The 27,334-nt window shown below is 37.4% G+C and overlaps 1 protein-coding gene across 1 annotated transcript in view; it reads right to left on the reverse strand.

Moving 5' to 3' along the window:
• The window catches only part of HNF4G (hepatocyte nuclear factor 4 gamma), a 184,519-nt gene that overhangs the window by 152,953 nt on the left and 4,232 nt on the right, over positions 1-27,334 (reverse strand). Inside the window, exons 2-3 of the mRNA XM_044066012.1 lie at positions 19,208-19,379; positions 18,253-18,347 (exon numbers count right to left, since the gene is read on the reverse strand). Of these exons, the coding sequence (XP_043921947.1) occupies positions 18,253-18,347; positions 19,208-19,379 (267 nt within the window). The remainder of the gene's footprint in view (positions 1-18,252; positions 18,348-19,207; positions 19,380-27,334) is intronic.

Here is a 27,334-nt window from a genome sequence, read left to right on the forward strand (position 1 = left end):
TTCCTTATTTCTTCCCCATCACACTTACAACATTTGCTATCTACCTTTTTAATTCATTAAAGTCTGCTTGAAGTATAAAATACCTATGCAAACACTTCCAAGCAAAGATATTAAATCTTCTGGACTTTGTTGTATACTTGGTATCCATACATATGTCCGCCCATTGTTCCTTTGTAAATTTATTTTCCAGTCTGTCTTCCAAATCTTTTCTAACTTCCACTGACTGATTCTTATAGTCATTGTGTAATATTTTATATGCCCTACTAATTATCCTTTTTCAACAGCAGCTTCTGTTCCAGATTCAGCTAAAAACTCTATCAAAGCAGGTCTTTCTCTTAGGATTCTCCTATCCCTTTCTCTTTGTCTATTCTCTGATATCAATCCCAGGAAGGGAAGCCTGTACTGCAAATGTCTTCCTGGCCTCATCCCACTGTATTATAGGTTCATAGGTCCATGGGTGTGTACTAGGCTAATGGCCCTGGAGCCTCTACAGGCCTAGCCTATAGGATTACCCTGGCATTGCGCCACCCAGCATTAGTTCCTAGTGCCTTTGTCAAGTAGAGCTACTGGAGTCATCCCCAGGGTAAATTTTCTGTTTCCCATCCTTTAATCAAGATATCTCTTGAAAAGGACCAGTAGGGTGCTCTGTTTGACATGTACGGGAAGTCTATTCCATAGCATGGGCAGTCTCTGGGTTATGAATCCGCCCTTCCAGCATGTGCTGTTGATTGTTGCAATGAGGTTGACGTCTCTGGAGCATGTGGTGTGGAGGGATTGGGATTTCTTTAGATGTCGCATTTCTAACAGAGCTGGGTCAGACATGGCTTTGCAAGTAAAGCAAAGATCGCCTCTAAGAAGGCAATATGAGACAGAGAATAGTTGGAGTTTTTTGAGTCTGTCCATATAGGGCAACTGTTTAAGGCCTCTCCAGTTGTTGCAGGTGTCTAGTGAGGTACATGCTAAATGGATCATTGTACTCAATGACTAGCCTAATGAGGGAAGAGTAGAGGGAGACAATGACCTCTTTCTTCCTGGATGCAAAACCCTTAGTAATGAGATGTGCCACATAGAAGGCCTTTCTGACCACAGTGCTAATGTGGTGGTCAGAAGAGGGGTTGCTGTCAACCTGTGTTCCCAGATCTCTTATAATGCCTTCTGTGTTCAGTGGACTACCATCTGTGTGCTATTTCATGGGAACCAAGTTTTTCCCAAAGGGGATGATGACACATTTTTTTGGCATTGAACTTAAGGCCATGGTTCGGACACCAGTCGTTGGTCTCAGTGAGGCCTTTCTGTAGGATGTCAACGTCACTTAAGTTAACAATAGCTCCCAACTTGCAATCATCTGCGAACATTGTCAGCAGGAGTCCCTTCATGTTGGCCTGGACTTCAGAGAAGTAGATACCAAACAGGAGAGAACCCAGGACCGAACCCTGTGGGACTCCACTCATGACTGGTCAACAGTCTGACTTGGAGTCAGCTACTTTCACACTGTGGATTCTATCTGTGAGCCAGTTTGCAACCCACCTAGTGATATAAGGGTTGATGCCTATCTTAGTGAGTTTTTCTATGATTCCTGAGTGGGGAATGGTATCAAAGGCCTTGGCCAGATTAAGGTTGGCTGTATGAACCACCTTTCCTTCATCCACAGCTCTGATAACTGACTCAAAGATGTTGACCAGGTTGAGCAGGCATGAGCTACCCTTCACAAAACCAAACTGTGTGGGATCCAGAGTTTGGAGATTCCCTATATCCTTGTTTATTAGGTCCATGATGATGCACTACATATCAAACTCATCGAGCGAATGGGTCGATAGTTCCCAGGGTCTGTAGTTGCTCCTCCTTTGTGGAGAGGGATGAATGTAGCAGTGCACCATTCAGTAGTGACAAAGCCTGAGGTGAGGCTGGGATTGAACAGGGCACATAGGTGTGGTGCCAGTTTACTTTGTAGTTCACAGCCAGGCATATTGTCAGTTCCCATAGAAGCTGTATTGTTGACCTTGGACAGTGCAATTTTAACATGTGCAGCAGTAATACTGGGTGCCTGGCAATCTACTGGTATTGTGATTGGTCCTTTGGGTGGAGGGGTAAAGTTGGCACTGAATCTGTCAGCCAGTATATTGGCAATATCTGTTGGCTCAGTATAGTAGGTACCATTGTGCAATAGTTCAGAGCAAATCTGGGTATTGCCATGGAGATTCTTTACATAACTATAGAAGGCCTTATGGTTGTCTTTACTATCTGCTGAGATTCTGTTTTTATAGCTAGCTTTAGAGGATTTTTGTTGAGGCAGATAAGGGAGTTTTTCCAGTCTTGGGACATCACCTTATTCTGCATCAGTTTCTTCCTTCGGTTGTAGAGTTTGTTTATGGCAGGGGACCACCAGATTGGCTTCCTTGTTTTGGGGGAGAGCATCTTGGTTCTATTGAATATGGAGAGATCAATGCATTTGTGTATGTGTTCATACAGTGCCTTTGTGTATTAATCGTCAGTCATGCAACTATTCTTCATTTGTATGGGTGCCGTGAAGTTAGCCACCTCTATTTTTAGAAGCCCAAAGTTAGCTTTAGAGAAGTTTTTCATGGTGGTTACCTTTGCGGGGGGGGGGTTAGATTTCCAAGGTGATAAGTTTGTGGTCGAATCTAACCAGGGAGGAGTTGACTACTGGTGTGGAGCAACAGTTGCCCATGTTAGTAATGACCAGGTCAAGGATGTTGCTACCTCTAGTGGGGCTAAGAATGAGCTGGTCCAGGGCATTGGAATTAATGAATTCCAGGAAATGTTGGGTAAGTGTATTGGTACATGAGTAGTTTTCCCAGTTAATGGAGAGGTAGTTATAGTCACCCAGTATGAAAGTGTTAGGTTGGACCCTAACATTCTCCAGGGTGCTTAGGAACATGAAGCATGAGTCTTGAGACATGGTTGAGGACCTATAGCAGGCTATGACCCGAATTGCTGTCTTACCCAGTGTTAGCTACACCTGAAGTTTCTCTGATGCATTATGTTGGGCTACCAGTCTGGAGGTGTGCGCATCCTTTATGAATATGGAAACACGACCGCCTTTGGAGCTTCAGTCCAAATTCTGGGGATGAATGCGTTATAGCCTGGTAGTGTAGGGTTGCTTTCTACTGCTTTGAACCATCACTGTTACAACACAAATTTCGATGTTCTCGATTTTAAGGAGTGCTTTGAGCAAGTGCATTTTCAAATTTAGACTTCTAGCATTGAACAGCATGACCCTCAGATTGCATTTGTTTGTAGCTGTTATGGTGGTAATTTGGTCTTTGGAACACAGCCTAAAAAAGGCACTATAGGGGTGGCAAGAGCCCTGGCCAGTATCCAGAAGCCAAGGGGTGACAGATGCAGGCCATCTCTGAAAAAGCATCGAGGTCTGTAAATCATGTCATCCCAGGCAGACAGATACTGGATTCCCTTTGAATGACACCAGAAAGATTTGTTAAAATCAATCATTTTCTGCTTGTACTGTGGTATAATTCTGGGTGATGATAGGATGCTGCTCAGGGCTAGGGTCATACCCGCCTGGGCTACATAATCCAACTGTCTCTTTTCATGTAGTCCAGGGAGATATTTCTCAGGTCATTCAAACCCACATGTACAATGACAGAGTCATATTTTTACCTGTTGTTGAGGGACCTGAGTGCATGTGTTATATGGTGGATCCTGGCATCTGACAGGCAGCTGACTGTTTTTGTTCCTTATTCAACTTAGTGAGTGGGACATCAGTGTGTCTCACTATCAAGTCACCTATAACTAGTGTGTTGGTCATGCTGTTTTGCCTTAGGGGCTTTTGTTGAGTGGTACAGTGTTTGGAAAGTTATGTGTCTTGTGATTAGTGTTGTGTTGTGGTGGTTGAGTGCATTTCTGCCTTGGAGACCTCTGCTGTAGATTTTTATTGAGAGCTTCCACAAAGGGGATGTGTGGTTTGTGTTTTTATGTGAAGGCAATACTGGTGTGTGTTCTGCAGGGCTATGTGTTCCATGTGGTGTGGTGTAAGTGTTGACCTCCTCCTCTTGACCAGCTATTCCGGTCTTGGCTGGAGAGTGCGTGGCTTCCAATTTGGATATATAAGTGCATCTCTTTCAAGTCTGAGTGTTGGGAGGAAAGAAGAGAGGGTTGTCAGTGTACATGAGGCAGTTGCTACATTGCCTCAGGATGCCCAAGTTCACCAGGTTAATAGGAGAAAGCACAGGGAACTGACCTTTGGGCATGCCTGGAGGAGTGGGCATTAATAATAAGTACTGGAGCTGTTTCCTTGTTGAATATTTGGTGCTGGTAGCACTTTTGTGTGCTACAATAATTGCTGCAAGAAGTCTGGGAAAGTGCTAGAATAATAAGCTAGTAAAAGTGCAAACCCTGTACCTTGTGGCTGTGAGGTAAAAACCTTACCCATTATGCTTACCTACAACCCTTGTTTTCTTCTTTCTTCCCCATCACACTTCCAACATTTATCTTTCTCTCTCTAGTGATTTCCTCCCAATACATTGGTTCCTTTGTGAGTTTTCTCCAGTAAAATCCAGCCCGGTCTTGCCTATTTTCTGTACTCCTGCTTGCAGTCATCCCTATTGACAAAATCTCCTGTCTCCATTCTCATCTTAACTGAGTCCTTAGAATACTTTCTGCTACTTTATGAATATAATATTCTGCATGGTTGTAATTATTCTCCTTTGATTTGTATCCAAAATTCCACTTGCTCCTTATTTCTTGAACTCCCCCCTACTTCATCATCAACCTTTTCACTTCCATGTCAGGGTCACACCACAGGTCGCTCAAAGATATGTCTAGAAAGCTGAAGGAGGCCATCAACAGGTCAAACACACTTTCAACAATGACAGGGCACAGCTGTTGGAATTTTTGTCATGATCCTGGGATTTTTGATGGATATCACTAACCATTCCTCCAGGGTATAGCTAGCATTGCCAGCAAGATCTCCCTGGGTAAAATCAGAAATCATACTGCTGATATATGTGGCATTTCTGCCACATGTGGGACTCATGTGCACTGCCTGGATGGCCTGCAGGCACATTATATATTATACCCTGTGCATTACAGACCACTTAGGTGTTGATAGAGTGGAACTGTTTATGTTTCCCTTCTCCACAAACGGGGTATTTTTAAAAATGTGGATGCTTTCTATGGCCAACAGTACTTCAAGGATGTCATAAAAAGCCTGCATGGTACTGTTTCTCTGTACTGTGGTATATGCTTCTCCACATGTTGTAGAGGAAATCGTAGAGTAGCCTTGAGGCAGATGACTGGGATACACCCACCAGTCTTCCCACTGGTTGTTGAAAGATCCCTATAGCTAATATTCTCAAAGCTCACAAACTTTGGTGTCCACCACGATTGGTACACAATGCACCCCATGTGCCTGGATATGAGGGAGGCAGATTGTGCCTTTAGCCACATGATAGTGCTACACAATTTTGTGATGGTACGAAATCTGTACATTTCTGAATTGTTTCATCATATTTTTTTACCTCATCTGCACCCATGGCTGCACTCAATTTAATACTTTTGCTTATATCATTTTATCACCATTGGCATGTTATGCAAGCCACTGAATTTCTTGGATTTGTCCAATACCTCTCTAAATTACCTGTACCCTCTGCATTACCAGTCATTGCTCAACTTTGCCTACAGCTGTGAAAAAGCTGTTTCTGACTCTAAGGTACTATCATTACATTTTCCTAAATATCAGAACATACATACTGTGTAATGATGGAAGAGTGATATGAGAAAAATACAGATCTGGATTTCAGAACATTTGAAGAGGTAAGACTAAGTCAGTATAGAGACTGATTTCCAGATGGTATATTAAAGAAATAAAATCTGCAGGTGTCATTCAAAGTACTCAAAGTAACTGGTTGGGAACATTTTTGCTTTGCCATAGAGTTGTCAGTTTGTCTTGTAGCACATCCATTTAATACTGAGGCTGCAAGAATATTTAACATTTATATATTTTTAAGCTGTGTATTTATCAAAATGGGAGACTTCTGGTGTGTGTCACTGGTAAGAGAAGTTCATTTAGAGAGTGTAGTGCAAGGGGCTGGTGGAGGGGAAAGATATATGTCTCTACACAGCTCTTGCTCTTACTGGGGTTGTGTGGGTTTGGAGGCTAAAGATTTTAGTTTATGTAAAATAATGAATGGCATTGGCATTGGCTGCCATAAGTTTGAGTGATTTTTATGGGTAGGCACAAAAAACCCTTTCTGCTCTCAGAATGCTGCTGCAACCAAATGCTGTTATCTCCTAGCCATCATACTCTGAGTGACTGAGTGTGGGAACAGGAATCCAGCAGATGGCAGGATAATGTTACATTCAATACTGGGATTTTAAACATGTCATTATTTAGGAAGCGTTTATTTTCCTGAAGACTAGCAATGTGTCAGTGACATGAACCTTGGAAATGCATTTATCCCCAGATAAAGACAACTATTATGTTGGGCCAACTGGCTGAAAGGCTTTTCATAATGTTAGTAATAAAGTACATTTAAAGAGCGTGTTCAGAATCTGAAACCATACTATTACCTGGTTCACCATTATTTCAGCAGCAAGACTACAGTTTATTTATTTAACATTTGTTGACCGGGAAAGTCCGTCTAGGTTACACAGAGTCTGTTTTCAGCGGAGGCCCAGGGAGAAATGCTCCAGATGCATGTCTTTGGAATGTGGGAGGAAACCGGAGTACACGGAGGAAACCCATGCGAACACAGGGAGAACATGAAAACTCCACACAGAAGGAACCTCAGCTGAGAATCGAACCAGAGAACCTCTTGCTGTGAGGCGACAACGTTAACTGCTGCATGACTGCATCACCCTACAGTTAAAAGAAGATATTTCTTTGCAGTTAACTGGCTTCTTATTTTATACTCATATGCTTTATGCTTTATCAGTTTAGAGACAGAAATACATGGGTTAGGCAATAGACAGTGTGAAGAGAGAGAGAGGCAGTTTCCAAGTTTCCAGATCCACCTTTAGCTGCTTACATTTCTTTAATAATATTTTGGTTATTGGTTTAAAACAACAGCACTTTCATTAACTGTCAGCTGTAGTTACTATCACTGAAGGAAAACTTCAATACTAAACTTATTTAGTCATAATGGTATGCAATTTTAATTATAGCAATTATTATTAAGTTGCATTTACAGTTCAGACAAATCTGTATTCTTAATATATTTTTATGTTTTTCTTTATTTTAAGTAGTGCGTTTTATTTGACAATTTATTTTCAAAATCTGTTTTATACAGTTTAAGAAAAGTATCTTGAACTTACTGTGATAATTATACAGCAAGTAGCACAGCCTCATTTTCCTTTTTGGATTCCCTGTTGAGGAAAATTGTTACCCACAGGAATTCCTTGCTGCTCAGTATCCCTTCTTTTTGTACCGTTTACTTTAGGAAACAAAATGTGTGCAGTTTGCTGTTTTGAAACACTTTCAGAGAACCTTTAAATGAGATCAGTTCAGTCTGTGGATCTAATTAGCTGAATACGGGTTTTTAAATTGATAAAATGTATGGTGATATATTCTGATGAAGTCTTTCATGCAATAAAGATGAAATAGTTTAATTTGGTCATGTAAGGTCAGTGATACCTGCTTCTGATGGTTAAAGCACATTTCTTATAAACAGGATTTTTTTTTTTTTGGCTTTTGGTTCAGATTGTTATTTACTTAATTTTGCTCTTGGGCTTTCCAGCAAATGTCAGTTGAGTACAGATACTGAGCCACTGTTATGCAGTAGCTTAAACTGACCACTTTAAAGAGCATTGTGCTGCTGTCATTGACTATTTGGGGATATTTCAGCTTTCTATATCATCAAAATGGTGAGACATATTCTAAGAAAATTTTCCAAAAATATTACAGATGGAATTGCCAATGAAATGTCCATATATTGTTTTTCACTTACTTTAGTAACAAGGAAAACAACCTTCAACTTGAATTTAATAAAGAGTACCATATAACATTAAAAAAAATGAAAATCTTAATTTTGTAAAGAAGTACAGTGTGAGATTACAATACCATGTGGATGGAATTCAGAAAGTGTACTGTGAGAGGTAAACCCATTTTACCCCTCGCAGTAACCATTTTCAGTTCAGAGACAGTCCTACCACTGTACTGGAACAACTGTGATTGGCTGCTAATGTGGCCTACTTCAAATGTTAAAGAGACATTCCTGGGGAATGGTCTATATTTATTAGCCATGTGATATTCCCGCCTATAGTAATCCTTGGCTGTGTAAGTTTCCTTATGCAGCCATGTTAATGAAAACAGCCAAAAGCTCACATTCATCCATTGCTTTCAGTGGGTGAGATCACATTACAGGTATGTGTCAGGGAGTTTATTGGATAGGTAGTGCTGGGGGAATGTGCTTGTCTGTATATGTCTGGCTATATGTGTGAGTATATGCAAAGGGATGAGTAGTTTCAGATGACAGTGCGTGTACGCGCGTGTGCGTATGTGTGTGTGTGTGTGTGTGTGTGTGTGTGTGTGTGTGTGTGTGTGTGTGTGTGTGTGTGTGTGTGTGTGTGTTATGTGTGTATGTGTGGTGATGGGGGCTGGGTGTATGTGTATGTGTGAATGTATGTATGTATGGCGGGGGCTGTCATACCTCCACAATTCACTTCCCTAGCCTAAGCAGCAAATCCAAAATATTGAGAGCTGTCTAACACTAGACATCAGGGATACCCTTTATATCATGCCCTAATGGCAATTAAAAAGACTCAAGTCCTATACCATCAATATTCACAAACAGCTTCTTAGCAGAGCTTTAGCCCATACACTACCACTAGATGCCAAGAGTGCTCTTACCTGTTACCTTAAGTATTCAGGAAAAAAACAATTTAAAGTCAGTAGAGAATGAGAGTTTTGAAGCCTTGGTATCATCAGCACATCAAGCTCTTTAGCAACACATTAGTCCACCACACCACCACTAGACACTAGAGAGAGTCTTAGCATATTAGCTTGTCTTTAAAAATAAAAATGCACATTAAATTAAAAGGAAGGGAAAAGTTTCAAACAAAAATCAGCTTGACAAACTCAAGTTTTAATTCTCTAAATTAACTGAGGAGAATTTGTGTTGATGTACATTTTATACATTATTAAGAAGTAGTTAACACTGTCTGGCATTTTTTATTGACTACAATGGTCCATGAGTGAAAAAGAACAGGACATGTGTTACAGGCAATATCAGGAGTGTTTTGTAACATCAACAACATTTTTAAACTAATACTTATATTCACATAAAAAGTTAATAAAGCAACAAGTCTCTAATCATGATGCACTTTACAAACACTAAGAAGAAAGAAGCTGTAATATCTGGCATTATAGACTGAATGCAAGGATATGTGATTTGTGAGGGCAGTGACAAAATAAAAAAATACATCAAGAGCATTCTTTCAACTCAGGGACAAGAAAGTGGTATGTTGGTGTATGTATTTGTGTGTATGTGTGTGTGTGTGTGTGTGTGTGTGTGAGAGAGAGTGAATGGGGGTGGTGCCTGTGCCAACACAATGCATGGAGTGCCAATAGTGATTATTAGGGTAAAGTGCTGATTAGCACTTGAAGTAATTAGAGTCAATACCTAGACATTCAAATTAGCTTTAGATATTGAGGTCTCTTCTCATTGCAGCTAGTATTTCTAAATTGCATTTTGCATGTTTGCATAAACAGTCCATTTTGGTACCACCTCTTACCACTTGTGGTGAGGTGCCTTCTTAATTCCAGAGTATTTCTAATTTTGAGAGCCTATATATTTGTAACTCTGACAACTGACAGCTACAGTTTTATTTTAAACTGAATGTTTTTCAATGTTGAAACTTCCCTTTGTTAATGACCATTTTAACCTAATTTAACTATAATTCATAATATCAGTATGCTAGCATCACTATCAAATGTCTTTTTTTACATTTTGGCCTCATTTGCATAATATGCAGCTGACTATCAGCTACATTGCATCTTCTCAAACTTAACCATATACTTTTATTGTCCATGTTACTACCCTTGGTGTTAGAATTACATCAGTGGTGGATTGAAAAGGGGTAATAGTTTGGGGTAGAGCAGTTGGCAGCATCATATATACTGTCCTGTGTCCTAAGGGATTTTTTTGAATGTCCTAAGTAGGCAGGGTCTCTAACATCATTCACATCATCACACATAAAGTCATTCAGCTCCATCCCATTTCAGTATCACAGTGCTAATGGCAATCTGCAACCCCCTCCCTACACACTGGAGTAGGCATGCTGTCAAAAAGCTGCTCATTTTCACCCCCTACTTTAACATTTATCTTAAAATAATTTCAGTAAAGCACATCCATATACTTAGTCTTATACAGAGTATTCCAGACCTAATTGTTCTGAAGGCAAGAAAACATTATTTTGAATATGTGGATGGAGGCATGCATTTGTAATATCTGACTTCTATCCTATAAGAAATAAAGAAAAATGCAATGTTTTCTGAGAAACTTCTGTTTTTTGGTTATAATGTCATAAAAACAAAAAGATCACTAATATTATGAAGCTAGATTATTTTGTCAGGCAGATTGACACTAATATGTAAATGTATGCACTGAAATTAATTCTTAACAATAGCCTAATGGCTATGTAGGCCTAATGGTACTACAGTCCAATAACAGACTGTAAAAATAAGTCATGCCAATCATCAATAGAAAATATGTTATGTTTTCTGGTATACAGACATGTGCACAGCATTATCATGAAGTAATTTGGGTCAGTGTTTATCAGTCAAAACTTATGATCTATCATATCTCCATTGATAATAAAGGTTACTACTGTGGAGATCTGTTCACAAATTTTATTTTTAATTTAATGCCAAATCACTACAACTATATTCTGACAACATTCTACTTTCTGTCTTGAAAAGAAGTCATATACACATTCCTAATATAAAATAAATATAGATCAATAAGTGAGATTGTGTCAATGAAATAGTGAATACCTAGAAAATCATGCATCTAGTATCCATGATTACAGGATACATTTTAACACAGTCTTTCACTGTACTTAACAGAACTTTAGGGGAGTAATATTTGATAAAATCAGGAACAGAATACACCTAAGTTTGATTTCCATCTTTGAGACCTTTTCACATTAATCTAGAGAGTCTGATTAACGTTTTCCTTCCAGAACAGAAAAAGTGCCTATTTGTATGTGCGTGTATGTGCACATACACATGTATATCTATCTAGCTACATCTTTAGCTATCTAGAGATACATAGATAGATAGATAGATAGATAGATAGATAGATAGATAGATAGATAGAGAGACAGACAGATAGATAAATAGATATAGATATAGCTATATCCATAAATCCATCCTCAATCTCCTTTCCCATTTTTGCACATTGGTTTGGGATGTCACTTCAACAATGACAGTCATCTTGAGCCAAGGTTCATACTGCCAGGTGGTTAGCATATTGGTGTCAGTAGCATAAAAGGTAGCACACATCTTATGATCAAAACTCTGTGGGTTCTATTCACAAAATAGGTAGATGGATTGCTAATACTGCAGCAGAGCATAGGGGGGGGGGGTGTTATCCTCCTGAGTGTGTTATCCTTCATGTGAGATGTTAAACCAGGATCCCATCTGCTACAGTTGGTGGTAGCTCAGGTGGATGTAAAAGATCCTATGGCACTTATCAAAAAGAGTAGTGGTTCTTCATTTAACACAACATAAAAACAGTATTTACAAAATGTACATATTTGCAGCACATATATAAACATTTCTATTTCTCACTGTTTTATTTTTCTGAAAACATCCTCATTGTTATTCTTCCACAACTAACCCACACTTCTTCCATAACCATAATCTAATTTTTCACAACGTGTGCCAAAATCCATTTCCCATTAAACAAAATTCCATTCAGTCTTTCATTCTAGATAATCCATATTACATAAAATGTATTCTTATCTACCCTTAGTTTTCTTCTCATTCGTATAATTCCCATATGTTATGTTCATACTTATATTGTTTATGTCATTAACATTCTCAAAAAAATCTTGACAGAACTTCTTCCATAGTTTCACTACTCTTTTACATATAAACATGTTCTGTTTTCTCTTCTTCCCCACAAAATAAACATATTCTTTCAAGTTTCATTTTATATGGCATTTTCACCTTTACTGGTAACTTATTTATTACCAGTCTCCATAGGAAATCCTGACTCTCCACAATCTTGTTACACCACCTTTTCCTTACTTTAATGGCTTTAATCACTCCTTCACGTCTTCTGGTAAATATTACCATGGATTTATATAATATTGTTTCATCACATTATTATACCACATCCTTCTATCTTTCTTTGTATCATCAGTTTTTACTTTTCATGTTGTTATTTTTTCTTGGGAGTTTGTAATTTTGTCATTTATGTATTATTTTTCTCCTTTTCTTACTCTAGTCATCTCCCAGAACATTTTGTAATTATATTTAAATACTTTCACCATTAATTTCTCATTCTCTTCCTTTGCACACTTTAATACTCTATACAAGTTTAAAGAAGTCGAATAAACAACTAGAGTTAGTAACCCCACTCTCTCATCGTCACTCATATACAACATACCTCTTTCACTGGATTTAATCTTCAACCCCATATGAAAGAAAACACAATTTTCTTTTCATATTTTTCTTGGATCATATAAACATTTGACATATATTCTGTTTTCCCCATCAATACACAATTCACCAGATAAACTTTTTTCTCAATGTTAATGAAAACGTCCTCCACAAAAGTCATATGGTCAATAATTGTGTAAGACTGTTACACTATCAGAATTGGGGACTATTCCCTTTTCCATGGTACTGAGCAATCTTGGAATAAGAGTATATAATTAGAAGGGGATGTAGGGGATGCAGGACAGGGTGGCTTAGCCACTGCAAAAAATATGTTCTAAATACATGTTCCAAAGATTTGTTGTGAAGCATGCATGGCTTGTTGTTGACTTTTTTTTTATTTTGTGTCAGAGCTAAGGATGTCAACCTTTGTGTGTTATTTTTTTTTAAAGTATACATGTGTGTGTGTATATATATATATATATATATATATATATATATATATATATATATATATATATATATCTTGATAGATATATATATGAGTCTTTTCCAGAAGTGGGAGCTTTCAGAAACTCAAAATTCATATTGTTGAGATGATATGATCAAGTTTCAAACAACTCAAAAAAAAATCTATCTTGTGTCCACATTTTTAAAGAGGAGAAGACCCTGTACCCCACACCCCATGCATATTATATATACTAACACTGAGATCACACTACATTTGGGAAAAGGGTAAATTCCTGATCTTCAGCATGCCACAATCTCAACAATATGAATTTTGAGTTTCTGAAAGCTTGCGCTTCTGATAGCAACTCAAATATCTATATCTAGCTCTAAGTGTGTGAGTGTGTGTGTGTGTGTGTGTGTGTGTGTGTGCAAATATATACATATATATATATATATATATATATATATATATATATATATATATATATATATATACACACACACACACACACACACATACATATATATATATATATATATATAAAACTATTATTATAATTATACATACATAATATGGAAAGCTAGCTCAGTACCTAAATGAGTAAAATACATGCATTGCATTTCCCATCCTGAACAGAAGTCATATTCATGCCCTAGTGGAAATTGAGGATAATATAAAAATTCTGACTATGACAGTGAAACACCTGCAAAACCTATATTTTTCTGTATGTAAATGTCTCAACATATCCTTATTAAACCCATCTCTGGGTTATTCATATGAAAAATATAAGAGTTCAAATCTCCCTTGGTAATGTAACCTAGGCTAAGATTCTCACAGATGTAAAATCCTTGTAAATACCTTTGAACCTGTGAACCTACTTGCTACCAATGTATAACGAGCCATATGTCACTTGATCTTTGACAGCTCTTAGTTAATACTTTCATGGAATTGCACTTAGATATTCATAACAATGTGCATTTTATGTTATACTTCTTTCAGTGTAGCTCTGTGATGACTGAGCTTCGCCATATTGTCATGTTCAGTATAGACAGTTTTGGTCATGCCATCCTTCTGGAGACAGAGTAGGGTACTGTTCTGAGAAAAATCTAGATGGGTTTTGTTTATCTAAAACCAACTCGGCATAGTTATATTATCAAGAGTATTGTATTCTCCACCCTGAAATGAAGTGAAATACCCAGCCATAATAAAAATTGACAGGGAAATGAATGTGTATGTTTGCCTGTAACTGTTAAAATGACACTGAAATGCCAACAGTACTATACATCTGGTGTGTATATATATATATATATATATATATATATATATATATATATATATATATATATATATATATAGATAGATATATGTGTGTGTGTGTGTGTGTGTGTGTGTGTGTGTGTGTATAAACACACACACACATATATATATATATATATATATATATATATATAGATATATATATTAAGGTCTATATTAGCTCAGTGAAACGGCATTACAGTGAATGGTGTTTTGCTGACACATATAGATTGAAATCCCTAAACAGCGCAAGCTCAGGTTTTGTTATGTTTGAAGTAGTGTGTTTGTGTTTTGAGGGCAAGCGATTTCTTTCCCACGGAAAGAAATTGCTGTTTTGAACATTCGTGGTTTAGTGAACTCGATGATTATGTGTCGAGGAAGAGGCGTTCACTGGAACGCCTCTTTGAACATTTAATATAGACCCATATATATATATATATATATATATATATATATATATATATATATATATATATATATATATATATACACACACACACACACTCACACACACACTCACACACACACACACACACACACACACACACACACACACACACACACACACACACACACACACACAAACACACACACACATATATAGTAGGTATCTGTGAGTGTCTCTTTACTATTCCTTGTAAAGCATTCAGAGAAGTAAACAGACAGTCAGTGACAGACTTTATCTAAGTCTGTCATTTCCCATATTGGGACTTATATGCAGCTAAATAGGCATACTTGCCCTGAGCTGTGCAGCAAGAGTTCATGGGAGAATCCTTCTAATGACAGAAAATTTTCATTTTTCTGGAGAAATGCATAGAATTTTTACATCTGATGGGATGCAGTTTCAGTATGGCTTGAGCACATACTACATTTCCTATATTGAAAATGCAATATATATCCCAATGCCTAGAGAAATGCAGCTATATGATGAAGATTAAGGGTCGTATAGACTTGTAGAGCCTGTTAGAAAAGGGTTATACCTTTGAAAGTATTTGACATTTCCTCAAAACTTGTTTTGAAAAAAAAAATATTCAGTTATAAAATATATTTAGTTTAAACACAGAGATTCAGTGAAAAAAGAACAGCTAAATGCCATTTCACACTTCTCAGTAATGTTTATTTATTGCCCCATCAGAACATTGCAGATGCTCAGAATATCTAAATTATAGACAAGTGAATAGTATTTCTGCTTCAAATGTTTATTTATTATATATTTGCCCCACAAAAAAGTAAATCACTAAGCTTGCCATTAGCTAAGTCTAATGGCCTATAGAACAAGTGTGCAATAAAATTATAATAATAAATAATTCTAAAAATGGAATAAGGACTATGCCTTTGTCTTCTTGTATATGCCTACGATTCTTGGAGACAGGTATGAAGTACCTACACAATTCATAAAAGTGTTGTGACACCACTGAAGAGTTATATACCCAACTGTGTACCTTGAAGAAATCAATTATAGAGGAAGTATGTAATTAATCTCTGAAACAATTTCTTCGCTTCACAAACGTGTGATTTGTGGAATACAGCAAATATGTCTTCCCAGCATTTAATTTTATTTTTATTTTATTTTATTTTATTTTACATTTATTGACCAGGATAGTCCGACTGGATATATGTCCATTTTCAGCGTAGGCCCAGGGAGAAAAGCTCCAAGACATTACTAAAAAAATTACAAAGTGATTACATGCTAAGCTATATACAAGTCATTGATAGTTATACAAAACAGATACAAAAAAACTGTTTAGGGTGTTTTTTTTTAATATAGATATATGTATATATATGTATATATATATATATATATATATATATATATATATATATATATGTACACACACACATGTCTATCAGCCTAATGGTACCATAGGAAGTGTATTTCTTCAGTAGATTAACAGAGAGAAAAAACAAAGCAACAGCGAGAGGTATAATAGCCAACAGAGGTGGTCATGGATGAGGTGAATACGGTCAGTCAGGATTAGTGCAAGGGCATAACCATTGTGAGTTTAGGAGGATTCTTATTTGCTTTTTAAACAGTGGAGTGGATGAAAGGGATGTTAGTTCAGTTGGAAGCTTGTTCCAAATGTTACCAACAGAGTTAGTGAACAGGCAGTCCCCAGACTTGTCGTTGGCTTTTAAGGTAGATGCTAGTATTCTATTGGCAGATCGTAGGGTTGTTAGGTTTTTGTATGGGCTAATAAGCTTACAGAGTATGGGAGTATGTGTGGGATGATGCAGAGTTTTATGAATAATTGTAAGTTGCTGTATAAGAAGCTGACTTTGCAATTCCAGCCAACCTAGTAATTTGAGATTCTGGCAGTGACGGTTCCTAAATGGGGATCCAGTGTCCAATTACAATGTAGATTAACAGCATACAAAATCAAATATAGCTCCCCAATGGTCAAGTTAAGAAAATGTACCGCTTATCCTTGAAGCAAGACCTCAAGCTAGTAATAAAGATACTTATATGCAAAGGTCCTGTTTCCACTTCATTCAGACTTGCAGTAAGGTATTTTCACTCATAACCAATCTTATTCTCTGTTTTTATCCTAATATCTCTCCTACTTTCTTTCCACTGTTCACCATATAGACCACATACCCTTCTATAATGGTGTCCCACAATTTTAAATATGCACACCTTTATTAAGAAACAAATAGTTATATGAATGAAAGATTACTGGCAAATTATTTTAATAGTTTGAACCATCAATAGAAAATAATTTTTATGGCTTGGAATTTTGTTTTCAAAGTAATACATTTTTGTGACTAATAAAAACATGATGCCTGTATACTAAGCTTATATATTTTAAACATACAAATAATATCACAATAGTATTTCATCTGCTTAAGAACAAATCAATTTATTCATGATGTTTTTTTTTTTTTTTTTTTTTAGTTCTAAACCAATTTATTCATGATGTTTATTTTTCTTTTTCTTTTTTTTAGTTCTAATCTCTTATTAAAGGTAAAGTTTTATTCAGAGAAAATCTACATAAATTTGTTAGAATGCTGATCAATCTCAGTGTAATACATAAAGTGAACAAATTATGCACAGGAATCCAAAAAAGTGCTATAGCTAGATGTGTATTATAAGAACCTGACTATAACATCCTTGCTGTATTAAGGTTCTTATTCTGGAACCCCACGGTTCAGCATAGTCAGAAGTCTATGGAGACCTACATCTCAAAGCAACCAACAGCTTCAAAAGCAGTAAAAAACATTGAAATAGCATACCTATAGCAATCAGATATGAAGTGGTCCACTGTGATCACTGTTCTACCCCAGTAAACATAAGAAAATAAATACGTACATAAATACATGGCTAATCAATCAAAGAATACACATGCTGTTACATGCATCTTGCCATCACACAATCTATGAATAGAATGAAATACAGACAAATAAAATTCCTCACATAGAATGATATATTATAATTGGGTTTCTGATCATGGCCAGTGTTTTGTATTCATAAAACTGAGGCAAGAATCTCAACTTGTGAACTTCAATTTTGAGATGAATTTCTTGACATACATTTCTTAAGTGTATAACAATATGATTATAACTGCAGACACTTAAATATAATATTTTGTTTGTTACATACAGGTTTGCTGACATAGGCAGCCATGTCAGTTTAACAAATGAAACTGATAAATTGTGGTTTCTTTTTAATGTACATATTCTACTAAAATAAATTATTTTTGGTGCAACCATGGCAACAAATTAATTTTACCTTAAGATCTGAGTTTTCATTTTTTGCCATTTGGCATAACAATGTGGATCTCTTCTGAAAGATACAGTTCTGGTATGTAATGTTTTGTTTTAACAATGCTGCACTTTCTTGGTAAAACATAGATCCTGTGAAGATGCAAATTTAAATTAATGCAATTTTCAGATGCAAAATAAGCTAAAATATTTTGGCTTTTACCTTCTTTTTTCATTCCAGCTTGGAAACATTTTCTGAGTCGACAATATCTACACTGGTTTCTCTTGTCTTTATCAATGATACATTGTCTGCTAAACCTGATAAAAAAACATAAATGACAAATGTAATTGAAAACAAGAACAGCAAAAAAAAAAAAAAAAGAAAATTTAATATCATTTTCATACTGAAAGGGAAGCTATTGAAATTAAACAAATCTTACAAAATTTAGCACAAGAGGGAATAGTTTGAACACAGCATGCTTAAAATCATTCATAAAACTCTCACGTAGAAAACTCATTGCTGAAAGAAAGAAAAGATGTCTTTCTAAATCCATAATATGATTCATTATTTTAGCAAGCACTAGTCTTAATATTTTAGTTCAATAATCTAAACAAAAGCTAAAAAGAATAATGGACAAAGTCACCAAAGCTGGAACAAATACTTAAACATTTCGACTATTCATTCAGGAAATTGACAAAATAGGAATTGCATTGCATCCATTCATGGTACAAGTTGCAGATGACTGTCATAGCGACTTGGTGAACAGCTGCCATGGTTCATGGAGTTTATTAGGGAAGCAAGGAATGAAATTGATTGCCAGGCCATTTTTATATATCTCACACACAAAGAAAGCATGCATACCTATGGACCATTTAGATTCACCAGTTCATCTTCTTCATAAATGTGGGAGGTGGGAGGAAACAACAGTACCTAGAGAAATACCAGATGAACACAGGAAGGACATACTCACTCCACACAGAAGACACCCCAGCCAGAAATCAGACTGAAGACCCTGTTGGTATGAAGTAAAACTGCCATGCAACAATTCTTTATGTGTGGCACATCTAATTCTGATGTGAAATCAGACACTTCCCTCAAAATTCAGAACTACAGAGATCTGTACAAATAAGCAATGTGAAACTGATAAACTCAGTTTTTATTTCACTGTGATGCATACCTGCATGAATAAACATGACTTTTGCGTATGCTGCGTCTGAAGAAGCCTTTGCATCCGTCACAGCTTGAGGCCCCGTAGTGCTTTCCGGTGGCTCTGTCCCCACATATGGAACATGAGCAACTCAGTACATTTTCTGCTTCATTCATTTCAACTTGTTCCAGGGCAGGACTTCCTGATGAAAGAAATAAGTATCAGCATTCACATAACAAAGATGGAAAACATTAACAATACATTAAACTGTGGACTATTTAATTTTCACTCGTTGAGATTAATTACACTTTATTTTTCATTTACAGAAGTGAAAGGTAATGTCATTTAATAAAAGCTAATGTCTGCCATGTCTGAAAGGTAAGTATTGAAGCAGGCTATAATACCTATCAACAAATTCTACCTTGTTTTATAAACTGAGATGATGGACTAAATTGTTTGCATTTCAATCACTGCAGTCTGAAATAGTAAACTGTATTATGATCACTTGAATTATTTTGTGTATAAGAAGTTTTGTAGTGCTAATTCTTTTGCACACTGCTGCCACTTTTACCACTGACAGTAGCACTGCCACTAGTTACTTATGTACCTGCTTTAGTGGTATTTTTACAGATTACCTGAGATTGCATCCATAAAACCTTTAAGATGCATCTGCATATAGTGTTTGTCAATGTTCTCTTGTTTTACTATGCTTGCTCTTTGAAATAACTCATGTATCCTTTATTAAGAACAGAGCAAGAACTTGCTCACATTACGACTAAAATTACAGATTCCATGTAAACAAGCTTAGAAATAAGTATCTGTAATACTTCGTAGACCACAGATAAGCCAGTCTCTGCAATGTCATCTGAAATATTGACATTCATAGGTGTCATACCTGCCATGATGAGCCCTCCTTCTTTGTATGCAGTCTTCTGTGCAGTGTTTTATAATCTGTAAGAGCACCTGCACATTTTGTACAACATACTAATGAATTTGATTCACTCCAGACTTTATCAGTATGTCTGTTCTTGATTTGAACGGTCATTAAATGTTAGACTCTTACTGTGCTGTTTCTAGTTATGCAGCACAATTGTGTTGTATGTGTAGTTTCTGAATCCTATCTTTTGGCAACCGTGCAGGCCCTACTGCATTTTTCTTAAAAAGCATTAAAACACACATAAAATAATGATCATATAATAACATAAATTATGTTCTATACAAATCTGTCAGCTTTTAATATTTTCAGCAAGCTTCACAAAACATAAAAAGAACATACTTCCATCCTCTAAGGATTCACAAGATTCATCTACTGACAATTCTTTAAGTATCTCCTGGTTACCACAGCATCTACTGACATGTTTTCTAAAGAGGTTAAAGGATATATAACACTATTTTGTATGAAATTACAAGAAAATAGGAAGGCTGACACTACTTTTATTTACAATTAAAGATTAGTGATTAGGTCATTTGGGCTGTTGGCTGCATGCATTTTCACATTTAGTTTGGTACAGCTAAACCCAGAGATTTGTCAGAACCTTCTGAAATCCATTTTTCAATTTTTGGTTTAGCTGTGAGTTATTTGTGATTGGTGTGCTAATGGGTGATCATAAATATGCAATTTGGTTTGTATTGTTTAAAGATCAAGATTGTGGTATGCCAACGATTCACCTTTCTCCAACATGCATTGAGTTCAGAGTTATTATATTAAAGTATAAGGCAATATCCAGGATGTAGCCAATCCGTGTTGAGGGTTATAGGAAGCTTTTTCCCTATGAGAAATGTGTTTACTGATAAGTCATTGAATTTGTTAGCCAGCTCCTTGATTTTGAGCCTTTGTAATCCCATTATTTTGGCATCATTTTTTATTATTGCACTAAGATGTTGAGAGGGATGTTCAAGGTTTCATTGTGCCATCTAGAAGATTATTTCTTACAAGTTATCAGTGGATTGCTTCTATATCAAGCATTACTCAACATGAGATTTTTTTGTGTATTATTTCCTTTATAACAGGCACACTTTGTAGCTGCCTTCATTAGGTGAGTACAGCTTAGGTAATGCTTCAGCTAGTAAAGTCTAATAATGAAAGAAAGATTAAACCCACATAGATGATGTTATTGATCTATGATGTTACCTTCTGCTCCATTACCTGTTAGGTAACTCACTTATACAAGGAAGCTATTCAACCAAATAGCCTTATTCATGTGAGATCTTAACTTCCTCTCTTTAGACTGGGAAACATACACTGCTTCTAATTCACAGGGACAATGCTTCCTGGACTTTATCAGCACAAACACCCTGTACCAGATAGTGCACTCTCCAACCAGAGGATCAAATCTATTGGACCTACTTCTCATCAATATGGAAGACCATTAGACCAACCTCACCCCACCCACTCTCGTGTCATATCCTCACTGGTGAAGTTGGGCCACAAAGTTGTCTCCCTCAAAACAAAAGATCAACCCAGAAAGCCACTGAACCCATATAATTAGGAACTATTCAAAAACAAACTGCAGCCTATTTAGCAACAATTTGTCAAAATTCACGGCTCCCACAAACCCTGAGACACAGCTACCTGTGTAGCATTATTTACAGAAACCCTGTACAAACATGTAAATGGCTTCATTGAGGCTGCCATATCTTATAGAAGTAAGTCCAGATCTAACACCAAAATAAACCACACTGGTGGAATCCTTACCTCACCAGGCTATATAACAAAAGAAAAAAACGTCATGGCCAAAATCAAAAAGAACAACTCTCATAGAGACAAGAGCTCTGTGATTCAACTAAACAAAGCCAGTTATGAGGTCAGGGTTGTGTACCAGGCTGAGGACAATCACAGCAGCTACTTCAGCTATGTCAGGAACTTTAAAGATAATACTCAGCAGTGTGCAAAACTGATGGTAAATGTTACAACCTTCACTGTCCAGGGTAACATAGCAAATCTACTGACTGATAAATTTAACTCTATCTTCACCACGACTACCCCTTGTGAGATCCCTTCTACCATACCCCCTTTCCCAGCAGACTTCTTCTGTAGCACATGTGACTAATACTGTGTTCTTCAGGTTGTGCAACTAGATAGGTATGAGGTTCAAATCTCTGAGTGGTGAGCTTATGTGTGTGGCTGCAATATCAGTTACATACAACTTCCTGAACAGATGTGCTTTATCAACTAACAGCAAGGTGAAGATTTTTTACATTTAATGGAAGAGCTCTCCCAGACTGCCACAGCTTGCTGTGAAGGAAAGGTTAGTTTGTTTTTGCTTTCTTGTATTTTGTATTGCTTTATTGCCTTCTTCTATTTTGTATCTGATTTATTTTCTTTGCACTGTTTTATTTGTATTCTGCTTTTAACTGCATATTTAAACTAAGAAAGAGACCACTGGTGTGTCTCTTGAGAGTCACACAGAAATTGCTTTTCTCCACCCTCCTAACCTGATGCTGTTTTGTTTTTAAACTCAACTGTCTTTCTAGTTGCCTGCCCCTTATGTTAATTTGACCACATATCTCTTTCCCTCTCCTCTTTCATGGGCTAATGAGAGTCATTACCGTTAGGTAAAATCATTCAACTATTTACATTTATTGGCCATCCAACTGTATTCCATAGAATCAGAATACAAAGTGCCCACCCCCTTCCACTCTATCTTGCTCTTTTAAAATTAGTGGCTCTCCACTTAGGTAGCTAAAGCTCAAGTCATCTCCTCTTTCATATCTAACTGCTTAATGCATACTGCAGCTGTTAGGATATTAACCCATTTTTCCATCTTCCCTTTAAAATCTGCAACATTTACTCCAAGACCACCAATTATTGGAGACCCCACATTCTGCCTTTTAGTAGTCATCCTGGGATTAGTGCTTTTATTTTGCTCCTGGTGAGAGAAGGAGCAGAGTGCATTGATTCCTGACTGTTTCTGATTTAGCAGTGACTGTCTCTGCTTGGCCTTCTTGATTGGTCCAGATGCTATTCAAGGCATCTACCAGGGAAATGGTACAATGAGCCTACAGACCCTTGCATCATCTGGGATAAGATGAAGGATCACCAAGCAGCCTGTGGCCTGCTTCTCGTTTTGGGAATAGTGCTACTGTTTTGCTTGTGGTGAGAGAAGAAGCAAAGGGGCATTGTACCCCAGCAGAGTAAAGCTGTGATGAGACCAGCACTAGTAGTAACCATTCAAGCAGTTCCCCTCTTTTCATTATTCTTGACACGCTAATTCTTTCTTTTCCGTGAGTACTGCTTGATTTGCTTCTAACTTCAGAATATCTGCCTTAATACTTCATCCATAAATCAACAGAGTCTACTCATTAATTTCCACTCAAGTGTTTGGCAGCGCCCTGTATAGACAGAGATACCTTGAAAGACATTTTTCTTGTAAAAGCAACATTGAAATATCACTAGTTTGCAGTGACAAACACTGCCCCCAGAGCTGCAAACCAGATATTCCTGACATTATTTTATATTCTAACGCCAACTGACTAAATAATAAAAAAGCATCTGTTGCCATGGATATGAACTTTACCACTATCTATGTTACCAGCTTGGTATGGGCATCCTGAGGCAATGCAGAAATTGCCTCTTGTTTACTGACAGCCAGTTAATTCTCAGACAAACTGGTATGGTATTTGAGAGATGTATTTACACAGTCACTGGAAGCAAAGCCCTCACATAAAAGCAATCCTAAAAGTCAATAAGGTTGTCAGAAGTATACACACTGAACCCATAACACACAATTCAAGCAGACACATAGACCCACATATGCTGAGGCACTTAAATGTAACCTACCTAAACCCCAAAGACCTCCTAGATAAAGTACACATAGCAAACACCCTCAGCAGCCCTGACTGCACTTTTTCAAAGCAATATCGACATTAATACATACAGCCACGTCTCATGAACTCTTTACTTCTAAGCCTATAAGGCAAGATGCCACACAATCTAGCATTTTGGACATTGGAGTCTCTATTGTGGGGCACACTGATGTCCCTCTCACAAGGCTGAGCAAAAAGAAAGCCAAAGTCAGTTGCTTATCACTGGCCAAGAACTGCCACATTACGCATGCCCTCAGCTCATTGGACCACAAGTACCAGTATGACTCAGTCATAGTTCATAAAGGTGTAAATGACCTTAGATGTACCTCTCTAGACTATATGAAGAAAGACATCATGGAGCTCTTGGAATATCTGTCCCAGACTGATGAGCCTAGCATTGAGCAGCATTTTACCTTCTCCAGGGATGATGCCACAATACAAACAAAAATTGACTGACTTTTATAATTGGATTAGTTTCTGGTGTCATTCTAAGGAGTGCAACATTTGTCAGCATGGAAAGAGATGGTCAACATACCGCACTACTTTGCCAGGGATTGTCTGCACATCTCCCTTCTAGGCTTTTGAATATTAGCTAAAACATTGTCTTCCCCCCATACTGCCATTTTTAGGCAATGCCAAACTGAAAGTACTTCTGACATAGAAAATCAAAACTATGAAAATCTAAAGGTGTTACTGCTCAATGGTAGGAGTCTAAACAAAAAATCTCCACTCCCTAGAAACTCCCTTCACCCTAGAGAATGCTGACATCTGTCCAGTCACTAAGACATGGTTCAAAGTCTCAGACAGCACACTGACAGTGCAAGGTTATAATGCCTTCCACACTTTTAGACCAGCTACTACACAGACAGGGACTAAAGGTGGAGGTGTCTCGATTTGCATCAAAAATAAGTATACCTCAAAGCTGGTCAAACAGGACAATGCAATTGAGCTTCACCATGTTCAAATCATCATAGACAAAAATCCCATACCACTCCCTTGTGGTAGGTCATAAGTCCCTCTGTATGACTAAGGAAACCCATATCATGTATTTGAACTTACTGGAAAAAACTCACCATCCAAATCAATACCATATTCATGGGCAACTTTAATTACCCCACTATTAACTGGGAATCATATACAACACCAAACATGCAGGTATGGATTTTGTTAATGCAAATTCCCTGAACCAGACTGTCAATACAGCAGCTGGGGTGCAACCATACTGGATTTGGAAGAGTGCTGCACACCCTCTAGTGTAAAGTCTTCTCTTTTAAGGTCAGACCACAAAATGGCCTCCTTTGAAGTAAAAATAAAACTTGGAACCTCTGCTCACCTGGAATCCTCAGAAACTACTCTAAGGCTGACTTCCTATTATTGGTGATAACCTGGCAGAATTTCAAGCCCCCGTAAACCCCGAGAACACTGCTCCCTACGCAGAACTGCTCAAAGAAACTCTACACAAGCATGTTAATACCTGCACAGAGGCTGCTGTGCCCACCAAGAAGAAGTACAAAACTAACTCAAAAAAAGAAGCCATGCTCTTGGGATCAGTGAGACCACCTCAACCAAGAGACAGGTCACCATCAGAGAACCGCTGGGCTCCATGTGGGGGCAGCTATTGTTTGGCATCTACTTTTCGGACATCAAGGCTAATGTCAATGGTATCTGGCTCACCAGGTTTGCAGATGACTGTAAATTGGGAGGTATCCTAGACCCCCCCCCAACACCAACATCCTACAAGAGGGTCTAACAGAAACAAATGACTGGTGTGAAAAACATGCATTAAATCTCAATGCAAAGAAATGCATTATTGTGAAGTTTGGAAAATCATCCACCCAATCTAATTACTTCATTGATAAAACCTCCTTAAGAGTTGACCTGATATCTGGGAACATGTGTAGACAATCATTAGGCATTCAACCAACAAGTAGCCAAGATGGTAAGAAAATCATTCTGTGTTATTCAACTCAAAAGCAAGTGTATGTCACCCAGGTCCAAGGAATTAATAGTACCACTTTACTCAGACCCATCATTAAGTACAATGTCCCTTTGTCATGTACCTAACCAGGCACTTGCAACAGTTTAAACACCCTCAAAATGTCCTCATCGGGAGAACCCAGGGTATGAATACCCTGTCCTACATAGATCACCTTAAGTTCCTATATCTGTATTCATTCTCTTCCGGGTTACTGACAGGTGATCTATGCCTGCCATATAAAGCATCCTCAGATCCAGCTCTAATGCATCTCTTGTACATCTGCAATACAAACAGCACCAGAAACACTAGATCCAAGGACCTGAACTTTGTCTGTGATATGAATAAAATCTACTGGAGGGATTGATATGTGTCTCAAAGGATAATGCACTATGGAATATGCTCCCCATCTATATGAGGCAAAATTCTCTATTCAAACTCTATTCAAAAGAAACCTTGATCATAGGATGGGAAATTTCAAATTCATCCCCAATCTGGAGTCTGTGTCTCTGATGGACAAAGGTTGACAGTAAGTAAATGAATCCCCCAACATACCCCCCCCACACACATAACTTTTAGCTACCTCTTTACTTACATACTCCACCATATAGGCATCCGAGGAACTCTGGAACAAAACTGGGTTGGGTCGCATGGCTAGGCAAGTAAAGACCCAGGTGGGCATTAGCCTAGTATGAACCTATGACCTTATTTGGTTTGTCAAAACATTTTGACTGAGATCACAGTACAGTAAGGATCAGAAAGTGTGCCCTTTTCCACACTATAGTGCAATCTCGCAGTTAGAATACATAATACATAATAAATAATTAGAGGGGAGTGTTGGAGGTGCAGGCAGCTTTCCTCTGCGAAAACATTGTTTATGTAGTTGATGGGTATCGTGTGGATTTATGTCAGTTTTCCAATTAACTAACTTGTACACCATATGGGTTTTGACAATGTGCTTTTTCAGTAAACTGACATAGATCCAGGTTCAGTGAGTCAACATTGAACAATCACTCCCAGGCTCCATTGCATGGTTCTTTCAGTGGCCAAAATGATAATCAAACTGGAGTCATATAGGAGATAGTCGGGGCTGTATCCCAGTATACCAGAGGGCAGAACTGAGCACAAATAATTTTAAGACTATTCTGTGTACATCATGAGTATTTGTTATCACTCAGTGTATGTCATTCATGCCACTCAGAATGTATCTACAACATTTCCATGTAACTCACCAAAACTCAGAACTACTTATACTAATAAACACACACACACACACACACACACACACACACACACACACACACACACACACACACACACACACACACACAAACACACATCATTCATTGAAATCAGTATGACCTCTATGTATGCCA

The sequence above is a fragment of the Protopterus annectens genome, chromosome 3.part0 (assembly GCF_019279795.1).
Source record: "Protopterus annectens isolate FY-2018-M chromosome 3.part0, PAN1.0, whole genome shotgun sequence".
NCBI lineage: Eukaryota > Metazoa > Chordata > Ceratodontiformes > Protopteridae > Protopterus > Protopterus annectens.